This window comes from Lasiosphaeria miniovina (assembly GCF_030549165.1).
Source record: "Lasiosphaeria miniovina strain SMH2392-1A chromosome Unknown B0T26scaffold_5, whole genome shotgun sequence".
In the NCBI taxonomy this organism is placed as follows: Eukaryota; Fungi; Ascomycota; class Sordariomycetes; order Sordariales; family Lasiosphaeriaceae; genus Lasiosphaeria; species Lasiosphaeria miniovina.
Window position 1 is genome coordinate 5,132,192 of NW_026848224.1, and position 17,000 is coordinate 5,149,191.

Here is a 17,000-nt window from a genome sequence, read left to right on the forward strand (position 1 = left end):
CACACAAGGTTTGCCCTCGACGGCTCCAGCACCACGCTCGCCGGCGTGTGCGGAAAGGTGATTAGCAGTAGTCGCCGCACCGCGCACATGCTCTCGAGGGCATGACTTGAAAAAGATGCTAATCAGATGCTTGTTTTCTTACCAGGCTGATGGCTTGCGTGTCCATCGTGTCCCGTCGCTCAAGGTCGGTGTGTACTCGGAGACGGTCATCCTTCCGAAAGAGATCACTGACGGCAGACCGAACGGTCTAAATCGTGGCGAGCAGCTGTAGTTTTTCACGTGGGATGCCAAATCAAGCCGGAATCGATATGTTTATGATGGATGATTGGATCTGCAGAGGCCATAATGTGTACACAAGCAACCAATTGGAAGGTGTAGCTAAGAGTCTACTTGGATGCATCACATTGCTCTTCAGACAGCCCCCACGGCGGTAAGACAAGACAAATCTCACGGCAGCACAGCGCGGCCGCTGCTGTGACTATCACGCTGGGCAGTTACGTTCGGCTGACAGGAGCTGTCGTCTCGTGTCGGAAATGCTACTCGCGTTGAGTGGGGCACTTCCCCACAGCTGTAACCCCTGCAGCACAAGTCAGCTGCGGGGTCCAGCCAATGTCAATTCTGGAACGCGCCCCGAAATTGCCCACTTTTCCCCTCCGAGCCTCCTCCTCGACAGCTGCACCCCATCAGCTGCTTCGTAGCATCATTGTCGTCTGGACGCACCCCTTGAAGAACCTACGCCACTTTTTGAAGCACTCTTGTCATATCTTGACGGTTTCCAGTCACGTCTTGGCACATTCCTCTATCGCGCTCGCGCCTTCATCATGTTGGAGCTTGAGCATGAGCTTGCGAGGCTCCGTGCGCAACTGGATGAAGCGAACGAACGAGCGAACCGAGAACGCGAACGAACGAGCGAACCAAGCAGAAGCAAAGGATCAACCTACGACCTTTCTCGAGTACCTACACCACTTACAGACCATGGTGACTCCGAGCTTGATCATCAAGAACAAGACCACGGCGCAGTCCAGCGGAGCCGCCACAAAAGTCCACGGCAAAGTCTACCCCCGAGCCCTACGCCGATGGGACGACTTTCCTAGCCTTTGCGATAAGCAATTTGCCGCCTTCGTCGAGACATTTGGAGAGGAGCTGCTATTCCCGTCCTGGTACTCGGTAAAGGGGGCCGAGAGCAACCTCTCGTCGGATTCAAGAAAGGACGAGCAGGACATCCCGTCATCCGCGCCTACGCCGAAAAACCTGCGATGCGAATTATTAACAAGTTTGTCACAATACATTCGCCCTTCCAAGGAATCAAGAAGTTTCGCTTCGGCAAAAACGCCTATGACCTTCATCCCAAGCCGTCTCGGGATGGAGAGAGCCCGCCATCTAAAAAGAGGTCTCCAGATCGGATAACCGGCTTGGTCCCCGACTGATGGGGAATTCGCATCGCCCTAGACGATATCCAAAGGACAGCCCTGGTAGGCGAGTACAAGGCGGCCCACAAGGCCCCGGCGCGGAGCTTCGGCCAGGTCCTCGGCAACGACCCTTTTCCCGAGACGCTCTTTGAGGATTGCGCTCGGTCCTCCGAAGCCGCCGAATCCGAAGCCGAAGGCCAAACCGAGCCCGGCGCCGAGCGCAGAGCTGCCTCCGGTCCCCCTCAACATAGCATACTCGTGGCCAAGGTTCTGTGCCAGGCGTATCACTACATGATCATCAGCGGTCTGGAGTATGGATACGTCGCATCGAGGGACTGCATCAAATCTTTCTAAAAATTCCTTACGATGCCCCCGATGTCTTGCTCGTCTACCTTGGCGAGCCTCCCAACGTCTAGTTACCTAAACAATTACACGCTGTACAGCTAGCAACATTCGCCCTGCTCGCCCTAGAGGCCGATGTCCCCCCTGCCCAGTGGATACTCGATACTAAGCGGACCCTCCCACCAGTGGCCGTCGCCCAAGGGGAAAAAGGGGAACCAGTCAGATGCCGGCATCACGTTTGACGCCCCATCCCTTCCTCCACCCGAACCCCTTGCTTCTTCTTGTCGCAGCCCTGCGATAGCAAAAGACAACCGACGTGATGATGATGATGATGATGATGATGATGATGCCGACAACAATGGTTCGAGAGCGGCCATAGCTAAGCGAAAGAGGGAACAAACAAGACCCACGGCGCCATCTTCCCATGACGGCCGCGGCGGTGACGAGACCTCTCACAACTCATCTTCCTACAAGGGCGCCGGGACTGATCCTAGGCAATACTGCACGCATGCCTGTCTGCTCGGCCTCTGTCGCAAAGGCCCTTTCGATCCCGCCTGCCCTAACACACCCGTACACAGCAGACAGGGCTACTTGTCACGCCACCCTATCTCGGCATCCAAGGTATGCCTGCGTGTTCCGGACCGGCTTGCCCGCGATCTTGATCATGGCTGCGAGTGCCTAGACAAGCACGGCATGTTTGGTGCGACGGGTGTCTTGTTCAAGATGACAGGTCCAATATATGGATATACCTTTGTCGCCAAGGGAATCCAGAAAGTCGACGCTAATTACCTAAAGGGCGAGGCGCTAATCTATTCTCACTGCCGGGAGCTCCATGGTATCCGGATTCCCGTCTACCTGGGCACCATCGACCTCGTCCACCCGTACCCTCTCCGCAGCCTCGCCATCGTATCCCATATGTGTCACGTCCAAGAGGGCACGGAAGGGGGATATGACGGGAGGCCGCTGCATTCTAGAACACACAGGCCAACACTCTCTTGTATTGGGATGAGGACTTTGTAGCCTCGCTACGACCCTGTAACCCCCCTCATGTCTTCATCATAGGGGGTAGGGTGCCTGTCAGAAAGAAGGATAACTACCAGGACGGAAGCCGACCTAGACAGCTAGTCGGTTTAGCTCCTGTAGCTAGTCAGTCCAGCCAGTTCAGCCAAGTCTAGTCCGGATAGCTCAGCTACTGTGACTAGTCAACTCAGTTCAGTCAATTTGTATTCAAGGTTACATGTTAGAAAGGTCGGAAAATCGACCTAACGTATAGGTTAGTTTTGATGCCCGATGGAAACGTCTTGGTTGAAGCTAGGGGAGACGGCTGTTCCAGTGAGTTGTGTTCAGCCGCCGTCCCACCTTTAGTTTTACGGCGCCAGGGAGGCACGCCGTGGCAAGCCTACCAAATGGCAGAGGACAGAATGACAAAGGTCATCATGATACAGGGACGCGCGATTCTTTTGCTCGCGTCCTCGTGCAACTGCACCCTTCTTACCATCTAGCTCGGCCACCGACGGCCGCGGCATGCCCCCCGGAGCAGATTTCTCTCTGTTCCTTTCCCACATTCCAAACTGTCGTCCATCATCATCACCGCCTGCCGCAACGGTTTCCGCACATCATCCAGCAGTAGTGCGGTGCCCACCCACCCATACTCGTGCTCCCCTCCCCCCATCGCCGGCACGCAGTGCTTCGACACCTGCATTGACGAGCGGCTGCCTAGCCATTCTGCAGGCCGCAACTTACCTTTCCAGCTTTAACCCTCAAGAGATCGGGGAAACTAAACACTATCAATCTACGTCACAGAATCAAAGCTCACGATCGCCACTATGCAAAGCGTACCCAAAGCCTATTGCCAAGTTCCGTCACATCCGGGCCGGCAGCAGTGGGACCGAAACTTGGCTAGCCAACGTGGGGCGATCGATCGAGGCCAGGAAACTTGGTCACCCTTGGCGGCGCCCCCCCTACGAGCGTGCCCGAACGGGTAGCCTTCGATCACGAGCAGCAAGGGTTTTCGGGCGAGTCACCATCCAACATGACTACATCCTCCCGCCGCAGCTCCGCGGGGCAGAGGGACCACCGTCATCTGCCGAAAGGGAGCAATAATGATGGCAAGGGGGTGGGCAAGCTGGTTCGCCTGTCGCAGGTGCCGTCGATGGAGGGGATGCGAATACCGATTACTACCCACAGCACCAGGCGACGAATTCGTACCTACCGGACCACTGGCGTCGCGGTATCTCAAGGCGATGCTCGAAGTTTATCGGGGTCGTCGAGCGATTTCAGCCAGCTCTCGATCGCGCTGGAGCTGCTTGTGGTTCTGCTTGAGCGACGGTAGGCCATGTCGGAAGATGGGCGGCAGCAATTGCGGGATATCTGCTGACGGCGCATGGATGGAGGGGCTGTAGCTGGCTGCTTGTTTGTTGTGGTGCTGCATGTCGCGCGATTGCGTGCTGTGGGCACGCAACAGCGGATTTGGGAGTACGTACCCAGCACGTGCAACAGCACGTGGCTTTCCTAGGTCTTGATCCAGGCTGCGCGATATCTTTGCGAACCCAGAGACAGCGTCGCTGGTCAGTCAACGCAGTGGACGGGAAAGGGGGGCGCGCTCCAACCACAACGCCAAAATTCCCGAGCATCGCCCTCGTCTTTGGTAGGTCGGACGGCGAGAAATCCGCCTTGGCAGCGTGGGCCGGGGAAGGCGGATTGAAGGGAGGCGCGGAGGTTTCGGGGACGCCCACTATCAAGTGTTGGGGATCTTTGGGTTTGCCGAATAGATAGAGCGAGAGGGGAGTGATTGACCAGAGGTTCCACGATCGTGAGCTCTTTCTAGCCAGCGGTAAGACATGCAGAAACTAAGCATCGTGGCTTTGTGGTCCGTGCGGAGTGCTGTTCCAAAGCGGCCAGCGCGAGCGGGATTGCCGAGCCCCTCCGTCGTATCTGCTATCCGATACCAAGCTAGAAAGATTCTATCGTTCGCATGTCGTCGGGTTGACTGCCAGCACAAAAAGTTCCAGCGCCACGTTCTGAGATGACATGAAAACTGCACCACTACTCCGCACTACCCCGCAGTGGGGTCACCGTGAAAAGTGACCCTGTTCCTCCTCCATCGCAGGCTCAAGTCAATTTTTTTTTGGGCACAACACTCCTCCCGCCAGAACAACGTGCAGCGCGCCGATTGTCGTCATCTTCCCCGCCTCCATCCCGTTCCAGACCCAGCCAACTGCCGCAATCAGGAGCTGTCATGAGAGAGCCAGCCACCTGTAGCATCAATCAATCTAAAAGATAGCACATGGCCAGAACCACCGCATCCGAGCCCTCTTCTCCATTCACATCCTCAACATAGCCAAGCTTGCCTAAACCAACATTCGCAAATACAACCACAGCTTCATCCAAAACCCCGTCTCGGCATACCAGACCGCCGATTCCTCCACGTTCCTCACAAAGAGCGCCTTCTGGCTGTACGCGGAGGGGAGCTGACTTGACAAATTTCCGCCGACTACATTGCGGCGCAAAGTGACGGTGCCCCGGTGATATGATCCCTGTTGCCACGGAAGGCCATCCGTAGCAAAAAAGCGATTGAACTCTCCTAAACTCACGGAACTGCTGAAACAGGCCGCCAGCAAAACAGTGGCACCCTCACGGAGGTGGCTCGCACGAGTCAGCCTGATATATGGGTGTTTGGCCGGCACGCAGGCCGAGCGCCGAGAACGTATACCAATAACGGAGATGCAGCGTCGGGGTTTGATCTAAAGAGCCGCAAAGTGGGGTCTAGGTAATCCGTAGCGCGGGGTAGGCTGAGGAGAATGCAGCGGAGGACTCAGTGGGCTGTAAAAGTGTGCGAAAAAAAACCAAAAGCGGCCGGTATGCTCGTGCAAGGAGAGAAGGCTGATAACCGAAAGACGGCTGACCCAATCCCCAGGCTCAGCAATCGAGCGTAGTTAGGTATTCCTCCGTAAGAGGGGTAAGATAGATAAAGGTAGTACTGATAAAAGTGAATTGACTATGAAAGCGGGAGATTGGCTGTCTAGGAAAGTGCTCCACACACTATTGTGATCCGCCGATGCAGTCTTGACAAGGTGTGCCGAGCCCGAGAGGCATGTACGCCTATGACCGGTGTATCCCCCTTGAGTATTTTGTTGTATCTTGCCGTCTTCGATTCTTGGTCACGGCGCTAACAAAGTTAAACGCACACGATGGGGCCACTTTTACAATGCATCCTCGGGCGGTGCGCGAGCTGACACCAGTTTGATGGCATCTTTGCCATGCTCTCAACGGCCAGCAGGTTTGAGCGCAATGCGGGGTTACCGGGCAAAGTGGCCCGTGCGGGAAGCTGGAAATCCGAAGTGCGAAGCCGTCGCGCTGACAACCCATCAATCGATGTCTCGCTGACCACATCAACCCTTTGCGCCACCTCTTTCTCTTGGGAGGATGGCCAGTCAAAATAATGCGCCAACCGAAACCTCGGAGTAGTCATTGCCAGGACTACAACCACAGCACTCCACCCAACGACGGTGTCCAGTTGCCTCTGACAAGAACCCGGGCTCCGGGTTCTTGTTTCCGCTGCTTACTACGCGTTCTTTAAGTGTGTTAGAGCAAGGACCCTTCCCGTTAGATGCCTACATAAACCGCCTTCCCAACACAAGGGATGAAGGCGCGATCTACAAGGCGCTGATGAGAGGCAGATTACGGAGTAGCGGGGTAATACCAAAAAGGGGAATCCCAGCCAGCCAGTAGAGAGCTGGAAGGCATTCCTCAGCCCTCCTCTGTCCCCGTTCAATTTTTCTCACCTTATCGCGCACCAACAGCATCTAGCCTCCTTCTGCCCCTTCCGACCTGTTGCGCCGCTCTAAGGAATCGGCATCCATTCATTTAGATCATCGGATGCACAGGGCATCGCGGATACGCCGCCCTTCCACGTCCACGCAGCGACCCTCTTCGCCTGGCCTCCATCGTGGCACAAGCGCCCCGCCTATCTCGCCACTATCGCCGTCCTAACTCCCATCGACCGAGATGTTTGAGAAGAGCGGTTCGAAACCTTCATATCTCTAGTTATAAGGCGAGCCTTACCGGTCCACGACTAACAATGTAATAGTGCGCCATTGACCACGTATATGTCTTGGTGGCTTCAGGGTCTCATCCATGTAGTACATTTCCCTTTAATAGCCCAATATAGCTAGATTACGGGCGTGCCACCGATAGATATTCTAGACTCAGCTATATCTCCAATGTGGACCAATCCTTACAAATTGGACATAGATACTAGACTGAGATACTGGGCACTCAAGCAACATTAGCACGGAAACGTAATAATTCTACAGGTATCTGTTCGGCAGGCCAATCTCGATGAAGCCTCCCTTTGTAAGATTTCTAACATGGTCGGACCAACAATATACAAGCATCCAAGGGTCTAACTCGATCTTGACATAAGTGTGTGTCGGCATTGATATTGCAGGTCATGTTGTCACTTCAAGCATCATTCGCCTGTCGACATGGGCTGACATACCAAACGAGGATGTCAGGGATTTCGGATGAGCTGCTGGACCTTGTGTGAGGGTCAAATGTCCCCATGCAACTTTCGGCATGTTTAAGTACCTAGGCCCGCCGGAGTTTGTTGTGACCTCAACCTCGTGGTTCTACGTATATGATTAGAGAACCTGAAGGAACAGAGGGCGTGAAAGATACTAGTCATACGACGACCAAATCCTTAACTCGAACACTCAGGACGCAAACCCTATTTTCTAAAGAATCATGCCACCTGACATATCTACACACTGGTTTTGCGATAAGGTAAGTTAATCCTAACCCAATTCCTTGCTAAGAGCCGCGCCTAATAGCCCAAACAGTGTTGGCATCGAAACAGACGAGTAGTTGAGTTATGTGGAAAATACGAACACTTGAACTGCGAGTGCGTTCCGGTTGATGGGAAAGGCAAGCCTCTAGGATGGGGGAACAAGTAAGTACTGGAATCATTGCCCTACCGCGGGCGCTTGAGTAAATACGTAGAAGGCACCTAGCGGTCCGAAATGCAAAGATGATGGATTCGTGTTCGAATGGACTGGTATGGTGGAGAATAGTGTACTTGACTTGGACTGGCGGATCGTGGGCTTGCCTTGGTGCAGAGAATCGCGCCCCTGCCAAATTGCCCTTAAGTGCAGCGGATCGTGCACTCGCGCGTCCGTTTGTGCAGAGAATCGTGCACCTGCCAACTCGCCCTGTGGTAAATCATGCACTCGGCGCGCCTTTGGTGCAGAGAATCGTGCACCTGCCAACTGGCCCTTTGGTGCCGGGAAACATGTACACGGCGCGCCTTTAATAGTTTTGGTGTGGTAAGTTTTGGAGATGTGGTAAGTTTTGGAGGTGGGTCAAAGTGTCAGCAATAATTACGTGAACCTCAACAAAGCATCCCGTATTTGGCGGACCATTTTTACCAAGACTACAGCGGCTTTCACTTCGCAGCTGGCCTGTAATGATTGGATATCCGGAATGGCGCCAGAAGCCTCGTTTTGACGACGCAACACGGGCTTCCTTTACGCACGGAAAACCCCGGAAATGCTTTCCAAGCCCTAGCCCTTGACGGAAGGGTACCGGTATGTTGCCATGACGTAGGAGAACCCTCCGAGATTGACCAACGGCAGCAATTTGAGGGCCCTGAAGTAGACGATGTTAATCGTGAATCAGATAGCCGAAGATGCTACTCTTTTCTATCTTAACATTCTAGGCACGGGTATTATTCCTTAGATCATTTATAAACGTAAGTCAGTAATAGGAAGGCAATAAAAGCGAGATCGTATCAAGAACGGACCGCAGAAGTAGGTGCGTCTCTTTGCCAATGTCAATGGGAGTGGAGTATCCTGATCCAATTCCGAGTTGGTTCGCGGTGATTGCTCTACGTTATAAATATGGTTGAAGTAGCAATTATATCGACCAGCGATACGGCCAAATTGGGATTTTGATGGAAAAATCCTACGTGGATAAGGCTTGTACATTGTAGTAAGTATACCAGCTTGCTTGGACTGTATGACCAACTGCAATAGGACTAGTAGGGAAGGTATATCAGTATGGGCATGCTTTTGTGAGAAGTACCTGGCTCTAACCGCTTTTCTCCGGATAGTCTTCGTTCAACAATTTAAGACGGACGGTCCCAAGACTATTACGGAATAAAGATTAACTCGCCACATAAAGTAGACATCGCAGTTCCATCTCAGAACTGAACCACAATTACCTAGATACGTATCAAAGGCGGCTTCAGACTCTGGCGCTCGGCTACCCGGATACGTTCGTTCTCCGGGCACTGATTCAAGACGAGACTGGCTATCCTTATAACCTATCCAAAAATTCCACCTACTACATATCATATAAGAGGTTCCAGTTAATTTAATAAATAGAGCCCCTTGCTACGAGATCGGGATTTAGACTAATAAATATACGACTAGCTCAAAAGCACGTTGATCCATTATATCCGATAAGAGGAACGGCAATTCGAAACCCAATACCTCTCCTAACGGAAATAATGGAGATCCGAATCACGATGCTTCTCCTCCTTCTCCTCCTCCTGCCTAAGCCAATGGCAGGAATGGGGAGAACGACCCTATACCTAAGCCTATAAATGTGGATGACGCCAACAGCGCTCGTCTTGATATTTTCATGGCCGATATTATGGTGGAAGATGGCGGAGCGTAGTAATAATGAAGCTACTTGTGTTCTTGCGCGAAGTACTTAAAGTAAATTTAACTCAGTACTTTCAACTGCCAACTGATACGTGATTCTTCTTAGAATATTATGGTGGATGGCGATGTAGCGCAATCGCACTTGATTGGCTCAATGTTGGTAGGTGAGGTGGCGACCGGGGTTAGGATTAGGTGGGGAGACGATTTACGGAACTCGGGGCCAAAAGAATTTGAACTCCCAACTTGTACCTATCTTAGAACAGTGCGTTAAAACCTGGCTTCCCATAGAATATTTAGGGACTCCGTGCTGAGATTTAGCGCCCTAGTCACTAGACTCTAGTTAGTTGATCCCTAACTTCTTCATAATTCAGCGATTGTAGCGAGACAGATAAATAACGGGCTACTTTTTGGCACTAATCTTACGTAAGATGGGTCCAAGCTGGTGTCCAAATTCTTTTGGCCCGGGGTTCCGTAGCAGTGCAACTTAAACCATGATTCTACAAACGTTTACCAATCGGGCGGCTAAGCTAAGCATTAACCTCATACCTTTGCTCTGAACGACCTCGATATGTCATCGCCTAGACACACGTTTATCCCCCTCGAGCCTCAAGACCTGCTTAAAGACGTCGAGGAACAGCTGGCAAGCCAGACCCCGACACAGAAGAGAGGATTGCTATATACCTACGATTTACCGAGCTCTTGCCGAAAGGTCTTCGATGCGGTTGTAAAACCAATGGTATGTCCACTATCATATTCACAAAACTTTAACTTATAAGCGCCGAAGGCCGACGATATGAAGAAATGGGCAGAGTCGCAACAGAAGGGTTTTAATATTAACGACTTTGAACGTCCCCGCTATCAGCCGCAATTCTACCCGCTTAAGAAAGAGGGCGATACGGTGTGGACGGATAATGGCTATGTCTGCCTGATAGTGCCTTTTTTCAAGGGTACGATGGAGGTCTTGGTTCGTATTCTAGGTAGTAGTGATGAGTACTCGATCAAATGGGAATCCGGGTCGGTTCTCCACCTCGATGAAGCGACGGGTATTCTACCCTTGCAAGGAGATCTCATATTCTACTATAGCCTCTTCTACGTGAGCGCAACGGGTGCGGTAGCAATAACCTCACAAGAAACACAGAGCAGCAGGAGGATAGAAGGGTAAAGCTGTGTTGTTACTGTCACGAAGGAGAGGATTCGACTGGCATAACACGCAGTATAACCGTAACCTGTATTGTGGAATCTAAAGCTAAAGAAGGAAAAGGAAGATGTTGCGGGGAGCGGGTAAGGCGCGGGGTTCTAGGTATGGTGCGGACCACGTGATAGGTACGCACAGACCACACTCCAGCACTACGTCATTGACACCACCACGGCACCCGCCGTGACAGTTACTCTGTTGGTGCTATTATATAAAGTATCGAGAATATAATTGCCGCTTATCCCATGACAAGATGTTTATAATGTACTATTTATCGCTTAGTTCTATCATGGTGTCCATTATACTAGACATAAATAACTCAGTACCATATAGACGTGGCGACCCAACAAAGAAATCGCCCCACAACGAAATCTCTGCCCCTGTCATCTAATTTCCCGCCCTCCAACTTCAAAACACCACAACTTCATTAATTCAAGCCCGAATTGCTTCAAAATAAGCCATATCGAACCGCCGTGAGCAACTCATTCAAGCTGCAATACTTGCTGTTGAGCAGGGCGCCTCGCAGAAAGACGCCGCTAAGTTGCATGGCATCCCTGCCTCCACCCTCTGCAAACGCATCCATGGGGCAGAAAATCGTGCCAAAAGTAAACAAGCCGAAAGAAACCTCTCCGATGCGCAGGAAAGCTGCAGGGCGCGCTCCTAGCCGTCGTCAGGTGCAGAGATTCGCTCAAGCTATACTCAATGAGGCCGGCACGAAAAAGACCGTTGGCGAGCGATATGTGGATCGCTTCCTACGCCGCAACCCTGCGGTAAAGATGAGGAATTCGGCCTTGTTGGAATCGTCTCGCGTTAAGGGCTCTACTCGTGAGGCTTACGAAGATTTCTACAAGCGCCTGGCCTTCCAGATCAAGGATAAAAGGGCTATTGCTGCCAACATCGCCAACATGGATGAGCACGGCATGCAGGAGCTTGAGACCCAGGCCGGAGAGGTCATCAGAAGCTCCCTGACAAAGCGGACCCACGTAAAAAGCTCTGATGCAACTACCTGGGTCTCAATTATCGAATGCGGCACTGCAGAGGGCGTTCGTTTGAAGCCCGTGGTCATATTTACCGGGGCCAGTCTACAAGGACAACACTTTCCGGATAACTTCAAGCTAGAGGACAAATTCCCGGAATGGAAGTATGATTACTCAACTACAGGCTGGAGCAACGCCCAAATCGCCTCGCGGTGGCTCAGAGAGGTCTACCTGATCCAAACCGAGCCCAAAACGCCGGGCGAATGGCCTTGACGAACATTCCAGCCACATGAACGAATAATTCATGTTGACGGCATGGAAAAACAAGGTTCAGCTTGTCTTTTTACCCTCACATACATCGCACAAGACGCAGCCTCTCGATCGCTCTGTCTTTTCACCTTTGAAGAACTACTTCAGGCAAAACATCAAGGCTCTAGCGGGCTTCACATCGTCGGCACCTATCAACAAGCAACGGTTCCTTTTTTGCTACAGAGATGCCTCGGCCCAGGGTATGAGTGCCCGCAATATACTCTCCGGCATCCGGAATACGGGCATTTAGCCGTACAACCAGGCCCGCGTACTAGATGACCCAGAGGCAGTCATCCAGGAAGATGCCCTCCCTGCCCGGCCTTCCACACCACCATAGGAGGACCTGCATGACGAAGACAGGGCATTCAAAACACCAAAAGGAAGTCAGGATATTCGGAAATACCAGGACAGCATTCGGAATGCCCTCAGTCCGGCTCACAGGCGTGTGAGGGTATTGTTTACTAAGGTCGGGAGGTCCCTGGATCTGAAGAATACCGAGATCGCTTCTTTGAAGGCACAAATTACGCATCTAACGACCGAATTAAAGGTTTCAAAGCCTCGCACGCGTAAGAGGGTATACGAAGATGGAAATGACAAATTTGCACGCATTGAGGAAATTGACAAGGCCCAAAAAGCTAGTCAAATGCCCCACAAGCGAAGAAGAGCGGCCCGGGCACCTGCGCAGCCACATGCAGTCGAAGAGGCCCGGGAAATAATCGCCCGTGGCCTTGAGCAATATAGAGAGGCTGAAGAAGAGGATTGAGTATTTTTTTTTTGCTAGTTACTTTGTGTAGAAATGGATAATTTGCGCCCGTAGGGTGGGTGTGGGCATGGTGTGGGTCAATTTCGTTGATGGGCGATTTCGTTGTTGGGTCGGCTTTTCTAATCCAAACAACCCTTTAGTGCCGCGAACTGGCGGAGAGTCGCCCTTATTGGGGCTAGGAGATAGAGTAGATTGCTCTGTGCCTATAGACGACTATATAACTGAACGTGAAGGCCGGTCTGCGGTCTGTGGCGAAGCAGCAGTAGCAGTAGCAAGCTTATAGGGATGCGACGGAGATTTGGTGTGTGAGATGTCTAAGAAAGTTGGATTAATGTACCCCATGTTAGGTGAGGTAGGGCTAGTCAACGAAAGATGCGCAACGAGCCGACCTGAATTTATAGGTGGTCTATCAGGTCCTGGGATCCTTAGACTAAGTCCTGCTAATGAACTGGAAGCTACTATGGAATTTGAGGGGGTTAGTTCCCCGGGCCAGATAATACGGGAAAGTCCGCGTGAGTTGATGTCATGGGTAACTGTCTCGTCCATCTAGGCACCCGATTCTCCGTGGCCGTTTATGTCGCACAGATCTGATTGTTCGATCCTACCCTGCGCCTGTTGAGCCACAGCAGCAAGCCAGTGGAGAGGCGACGCATCTTGAACCAAAATCTCGCTGGAGTTGCCGTGGTGAGGGTCTCCACGGCGGCTGGCGTTGATAACTTGGAACTCCCTGCCTGTTTCTCGCAAGTCCGTCCCTCTGGCGTCATTATCGGCGTCTGAACATGCTCGTGGGTCGGTGTTGTTAGTGTCAAACGCATGTGTCGGCATGCTTGGTTCTGCCTGCGACTGCAACATGGGTGCAGTGTTACCGAGGGAAAAGTTGGAAATATCAGAGAGGTCTGATTGTGTGGAATTGGAATGGACGCGTGAATCTAGAATGGGAAACAGCCTATTAGCACATCATCCCGGCTTCTAACGAAGCACAAGACTCACCACCACCAGATCCCGGGCTCTCAGTGGCCCGCTCTCCTCTCTCCACCCTCCTGACCAGATCAACGCCGTCCTTATAAGGGGACTTCCGTTTGACAGAGAGGATATGACACTTGGATCGGATTCCTAAGAGGATATTAGCAAGTTCCCATTTATATATTAGTAAGTTAGGCCCTACTATAGCTATCCACCAGATCATCAGTAACATAGGTGTTGAGGAATGTGATAAAAGATTTGTCTGGTTGGGTGGTGGATAGGACCGAGAATAACTGTCTCTTCTCGTCCCCAGAGAGAACATTTATTCGATCCAAGAATTTGGCTCGATGACCAGGCGAGACAACATAAAGAGCAACGATCGCTAACTTTCCCCCTTCGGCGTAAGCCACCATCTCGGTAGAGTCAGCAGGCAACTCATTTCGGTTGCACTGAGCAATGGTAGTTAAGACCCGGCCCTTGGGAACATGCTTCTCGACCAACGGGACGGAGAGTATGTTATGAAGTGTTTGCGCGCAATGGATTGTATTATCTGAGGGGTAGAGTTCGGGATGGTGTATGTGGAGAAACAGTAGACAAGCTCGGGGTGTTTTTGTCTCTGGGTGACGGGATTGATCGAGGGGAAATCCAGTAACATGGAGAGTATTCTCCGTACCGACGAATATGCCGAAAGGCATTGGGACATTTAACTACTTCAAGAACGATAAAGAATGAACTTGAGATTCCCAATGTTGCTGTGTTACCACAAGGGTGGGAAAACGGGCCAGCAAAGGTCGAGGAAGCCAGGCGGCTGCTGGTAGTTGGATGGCCGGGTCTGGGCAAGGATGGGAGTTGGTTTGTGGCAGCTCGATAATGTCGACAACCGAAGTGACTGGAAGGTCTGTCGAGGCGCGTGGGTTGCGACGCGGGCGAAATCTCAAACAATAGAGGCGCCAATTCCGTTATGCGCTGTCGGTGCTCTCTGGCGTGGAGAGGATTCTGAAGGTGTTGGTTATTTGAAGTGATCGATTGACCGTGGGTTGGGCTGGTCGCTTGTCAAAATTAGATCCCACAGCCCATAGCTTAAAATGGATGCACATAATCATATGATACATAGATACCTTAGTGCGTCAATCTTGTTCGGGTGTACTGTGTACCTAGGTACAGTAATGGATGTTTCCAACCGTCTCTTGGATTATCTCAGAAATCAGGCCGTCTTTCTTGGGCGGGGCGCGCTGCGCGCACACGTGCGCCCATGACAGGGGCCTTGGCGGGCCCTTGTACTAAAATGGATTAGGATGGTGGATCACACTAAAAATTGGCTGTGGCGCCCCATATTAAGCCACAATTGACAAGAACGCTCAAGAAAGACGTCTGAGTGCATTATTTGATCTGAACCGTGACCCCCTTCACAGGCTCTATACAACAAAAAAAACTGGTTCAATTAACGCGCAACAACATTACCATTCCACATCGTGAGAATATACAAGCTAGCTGCGGAGCTTCGTAATTGACAGGGATTTGAAACAGCTCTATTTTGGAGTCGTATTTATAGGGCGTTGTAATTTTCGTAACGTTCATGATATGCGAGTTAGCCATGATAAGCGAGTTGGCCACCTTAACGAGATTTGGTGGGGCACAAGCAAAAAGATGTTAGTAAATTGTTAGTGATCTTATCAATTTCTTATCGCATTTGGCTGCGCACGCTACCCGGTCTCGTTAAGGTGGCCAACTTGCTTATCATGGCTAACTCGCTTATCAAATACGTTATATTTAAAGCAAAAAAACACCCCCCCTTCACAGCTTAGTCGCGCCTGCTAGTAAACACTTAATTTTGATCTGAACTTCGTGAAAATTTTTATACACTTACTCTGCGCCGAGGGCATCCTCAGAACCTAACTTTCTTTCTCAAACAACGCACTTCCTAAACCCAGCTCTCCTACATCGTTTTCGCCGCCCTGGTGGACCTCGACGAGCAAAAGAAGCGCATAAACAGAGCCATTTGTGGCATCACAGGCGCTCCAGAGGCTCGCGCTGGCCAGGTACAGGCTGTGCAGCGTTTGGTTTACCAGCATGACGATACAGTCCTCGTTGCGGCAACAGGCTACGGCAAAAGCGCCGTTCTCTACACTGTTTCTGCCCTGACCGAGAAGATCACGATACAAATCGTTCCCTTGACGAAGCTAGGCGAGAATCAGCGTGACGATATCACCAGAAATGTCCCTAATCCGAAGCCGGTATGGATCGACGCCGACACGCATCTCAAGGTCTATTGCCCTGAGCCCCTGAGCCCCTCAATAACTTCTATTAAAAGTTAGCTAGAACCGGAACGTTTGGGACCAAGTCAAACAAGGTCAATATACTCATGTGCTTTTGAGCCCAGAACAAGCCTTTTCACCGAAGTTCAAAGCCGTCCTTCGTGATCTAGCATTTCACGAAAGAATCGGGCTTTTTGCGATAGATGAGCTGCATGTTGTCGGCGAGTGGCGAGAATTCCGACCGGACTTCACATATATACACACTCTCAGAGCACTGTTGCCACGGAGCGTGCCCTGGTTCGGTTTTACGGCGACCCTGGATAAAGACAACCAATCGTATATTTTGACCTTGAGAGGGCTGCTGCTCGGAATCTGACCCGGAAGACATGTTCTACACATAAAATTAGTACCAATCGACAGCTTAAATTGAGGGGATTCTAAAAGTACTAACGGCATAGTTTTGACCGGTTTGCGCGTAAAATATCATGCATTCCGTGAATGCCGTCAATTAATGTGGAGGGGGTCAGATTCGGATCCAATATTGCACTCAGACCAGCTTGGTGGTGGTTCTTTTCTTTGTGTTCTTATTGGTTCAAAAATATAGAGTAGGTCCAATTCTTCAAAAGTGGGGCCGCAGGCACCTGAGCCACACCAAGCTGGTCTGAGTTTCTGAGATGGGACCGACTAAAAGAAGGATTGGTAACATTGGCCAAGCAACGCGCAAGCGTTGCCACCATTCACAAGTCTATAAAAAGGAGCACTCCGGCCAAACCAGAGTACCGACAAGCAACAATCAAGCAGTTGCGACCCCCATCATTTCCACCAAATCCAGAGTGTAGTGTTTTTGACAGTCGCAAATGCAATCGCGGATGCGATTGGGCACTCTGGCGTCATAGTGCAAATAGATATTCTAATTTTTTGAACGATGGCAAGCTCACAAGTTTTCAGAGACAGTGATCTTCTAGTCAAGTGACTCTTTCAAGTTAATCTAGTTCCAATATTTGAGATCTCTCGTTTCTCTTCCTCGCTTTCGTTTCCTTTCACTTTTCCAGATGCAGGAAGCCATTCGCAGCTATGCACACTGGGACGCCCTTTCACACTAGAGGGTTTGCTATGGCGCAAA

The 17,000-nt window shown here is 51.3% G+C and overlaps 5 protein-coding genes across 5 annotated transcripts; 4 read left to right on the forward strand and 1 right to left on the reverse strand.

Annotated features, from left to right (window-relative positions):
- Window positions 1-664: 664 nt before the first annotated feature.
- Window positions 665-1,763, forward strand: B0T26DRAFT_873957 (uncharacterized protein; the record flags this gene model as incomplete). Its single annotated transcript, XM_060448019.1, has 2 exons — window positions 665-1,273; window positions 1,450-1,763. Exons 1-2 carry the CDS (start codon window positions 838-840, stop codon window positions 1,761-1,763), a joined length of 750 nt encoding a protein of 249 aa, XP_060295271.1. The 5' UTR covers window positions 665-837.
- A 486-nt stretch (window positions 1,764-2,249) lies between these two features.
- Window positions 2,250-2,669, forward strand: B0T26DRAFT_622576 (uncharacterized protein; the record flags this gene model as incomplete). Its single annotated transcript, XM_060436100.1, has 1 exon — window positions 2,250-2,669. A coding segment is annotated over one exon (420 nt), but the record flags the coding sequence as incomplete, so codon positions are not given.
- Window positions 2,670-9,943: 7,274 nt separating this feature from the next.
- On the forward strand, window positions 9,944-10,652 carry B0T26DRAFT_719103 (uncharacterized protein). Its single transcript, XM_060442405.1, has 2 exons — window positions 9,944-10,151; window positions 10,200-10,652. Exons 1-2 carry the CDS (start codon window positions 9,984-9,986, stop codon window positions 10,575-10,577), a joined length of 546 nt encoding a protein of 181 aa, XP_060295273.1. The 5' UTR covers window positions 9,944-9,983; the 3' UTR covers window positions 10,578-10,652.
- Window positions 10,653-12,735: 2,083 nt separating this feature from the next.
- Window positions 12,736-14,808, reverse strand: B0T26DRAFT_719107 (uncharacterized protein). The gene is made up of 4 exons (XM_060442406.1): window positions 14,741-14,808; window positions 13,825-14,671; window positions 13,650-13,772; window positions 12,736-13,588 (listed from the first exon to the last, which is right to left on the reverse strand). Exons 2-4 carry the CDS (start codon window positions 14,315-14,317, stop codon window positions 13,206-13,208), a joined length of 999 nt encoding a protein of 332 aa, XP_060295274.1. The 5' UTR covers window positions 14,318-14,671; window positions 14,741-14,808; the 3' UTR covers window positions 12,736-13,205.
- Window positions 14,809-15,658: 850 nt separating this feature from the next.
- Window positions 15,659-16,311, forward strand: B0T26DRAFT_783745 (P-loop containing nucleoside triphosphate hydrolase protein; the record flags this gene model as incomplete). Its single annotated transcript, XM_060446750.1, has 2 exons — window positions 15,659-15,886; window positions 15,942-16,311. Coding segments are annotated over 2 exons (540 nt in total), but the record flags the coding sequence as incomplete, so codon positions are not given.
- Between the last annotated feature and the right edge of the window lie 689 nt (window positions 16,312-17,000).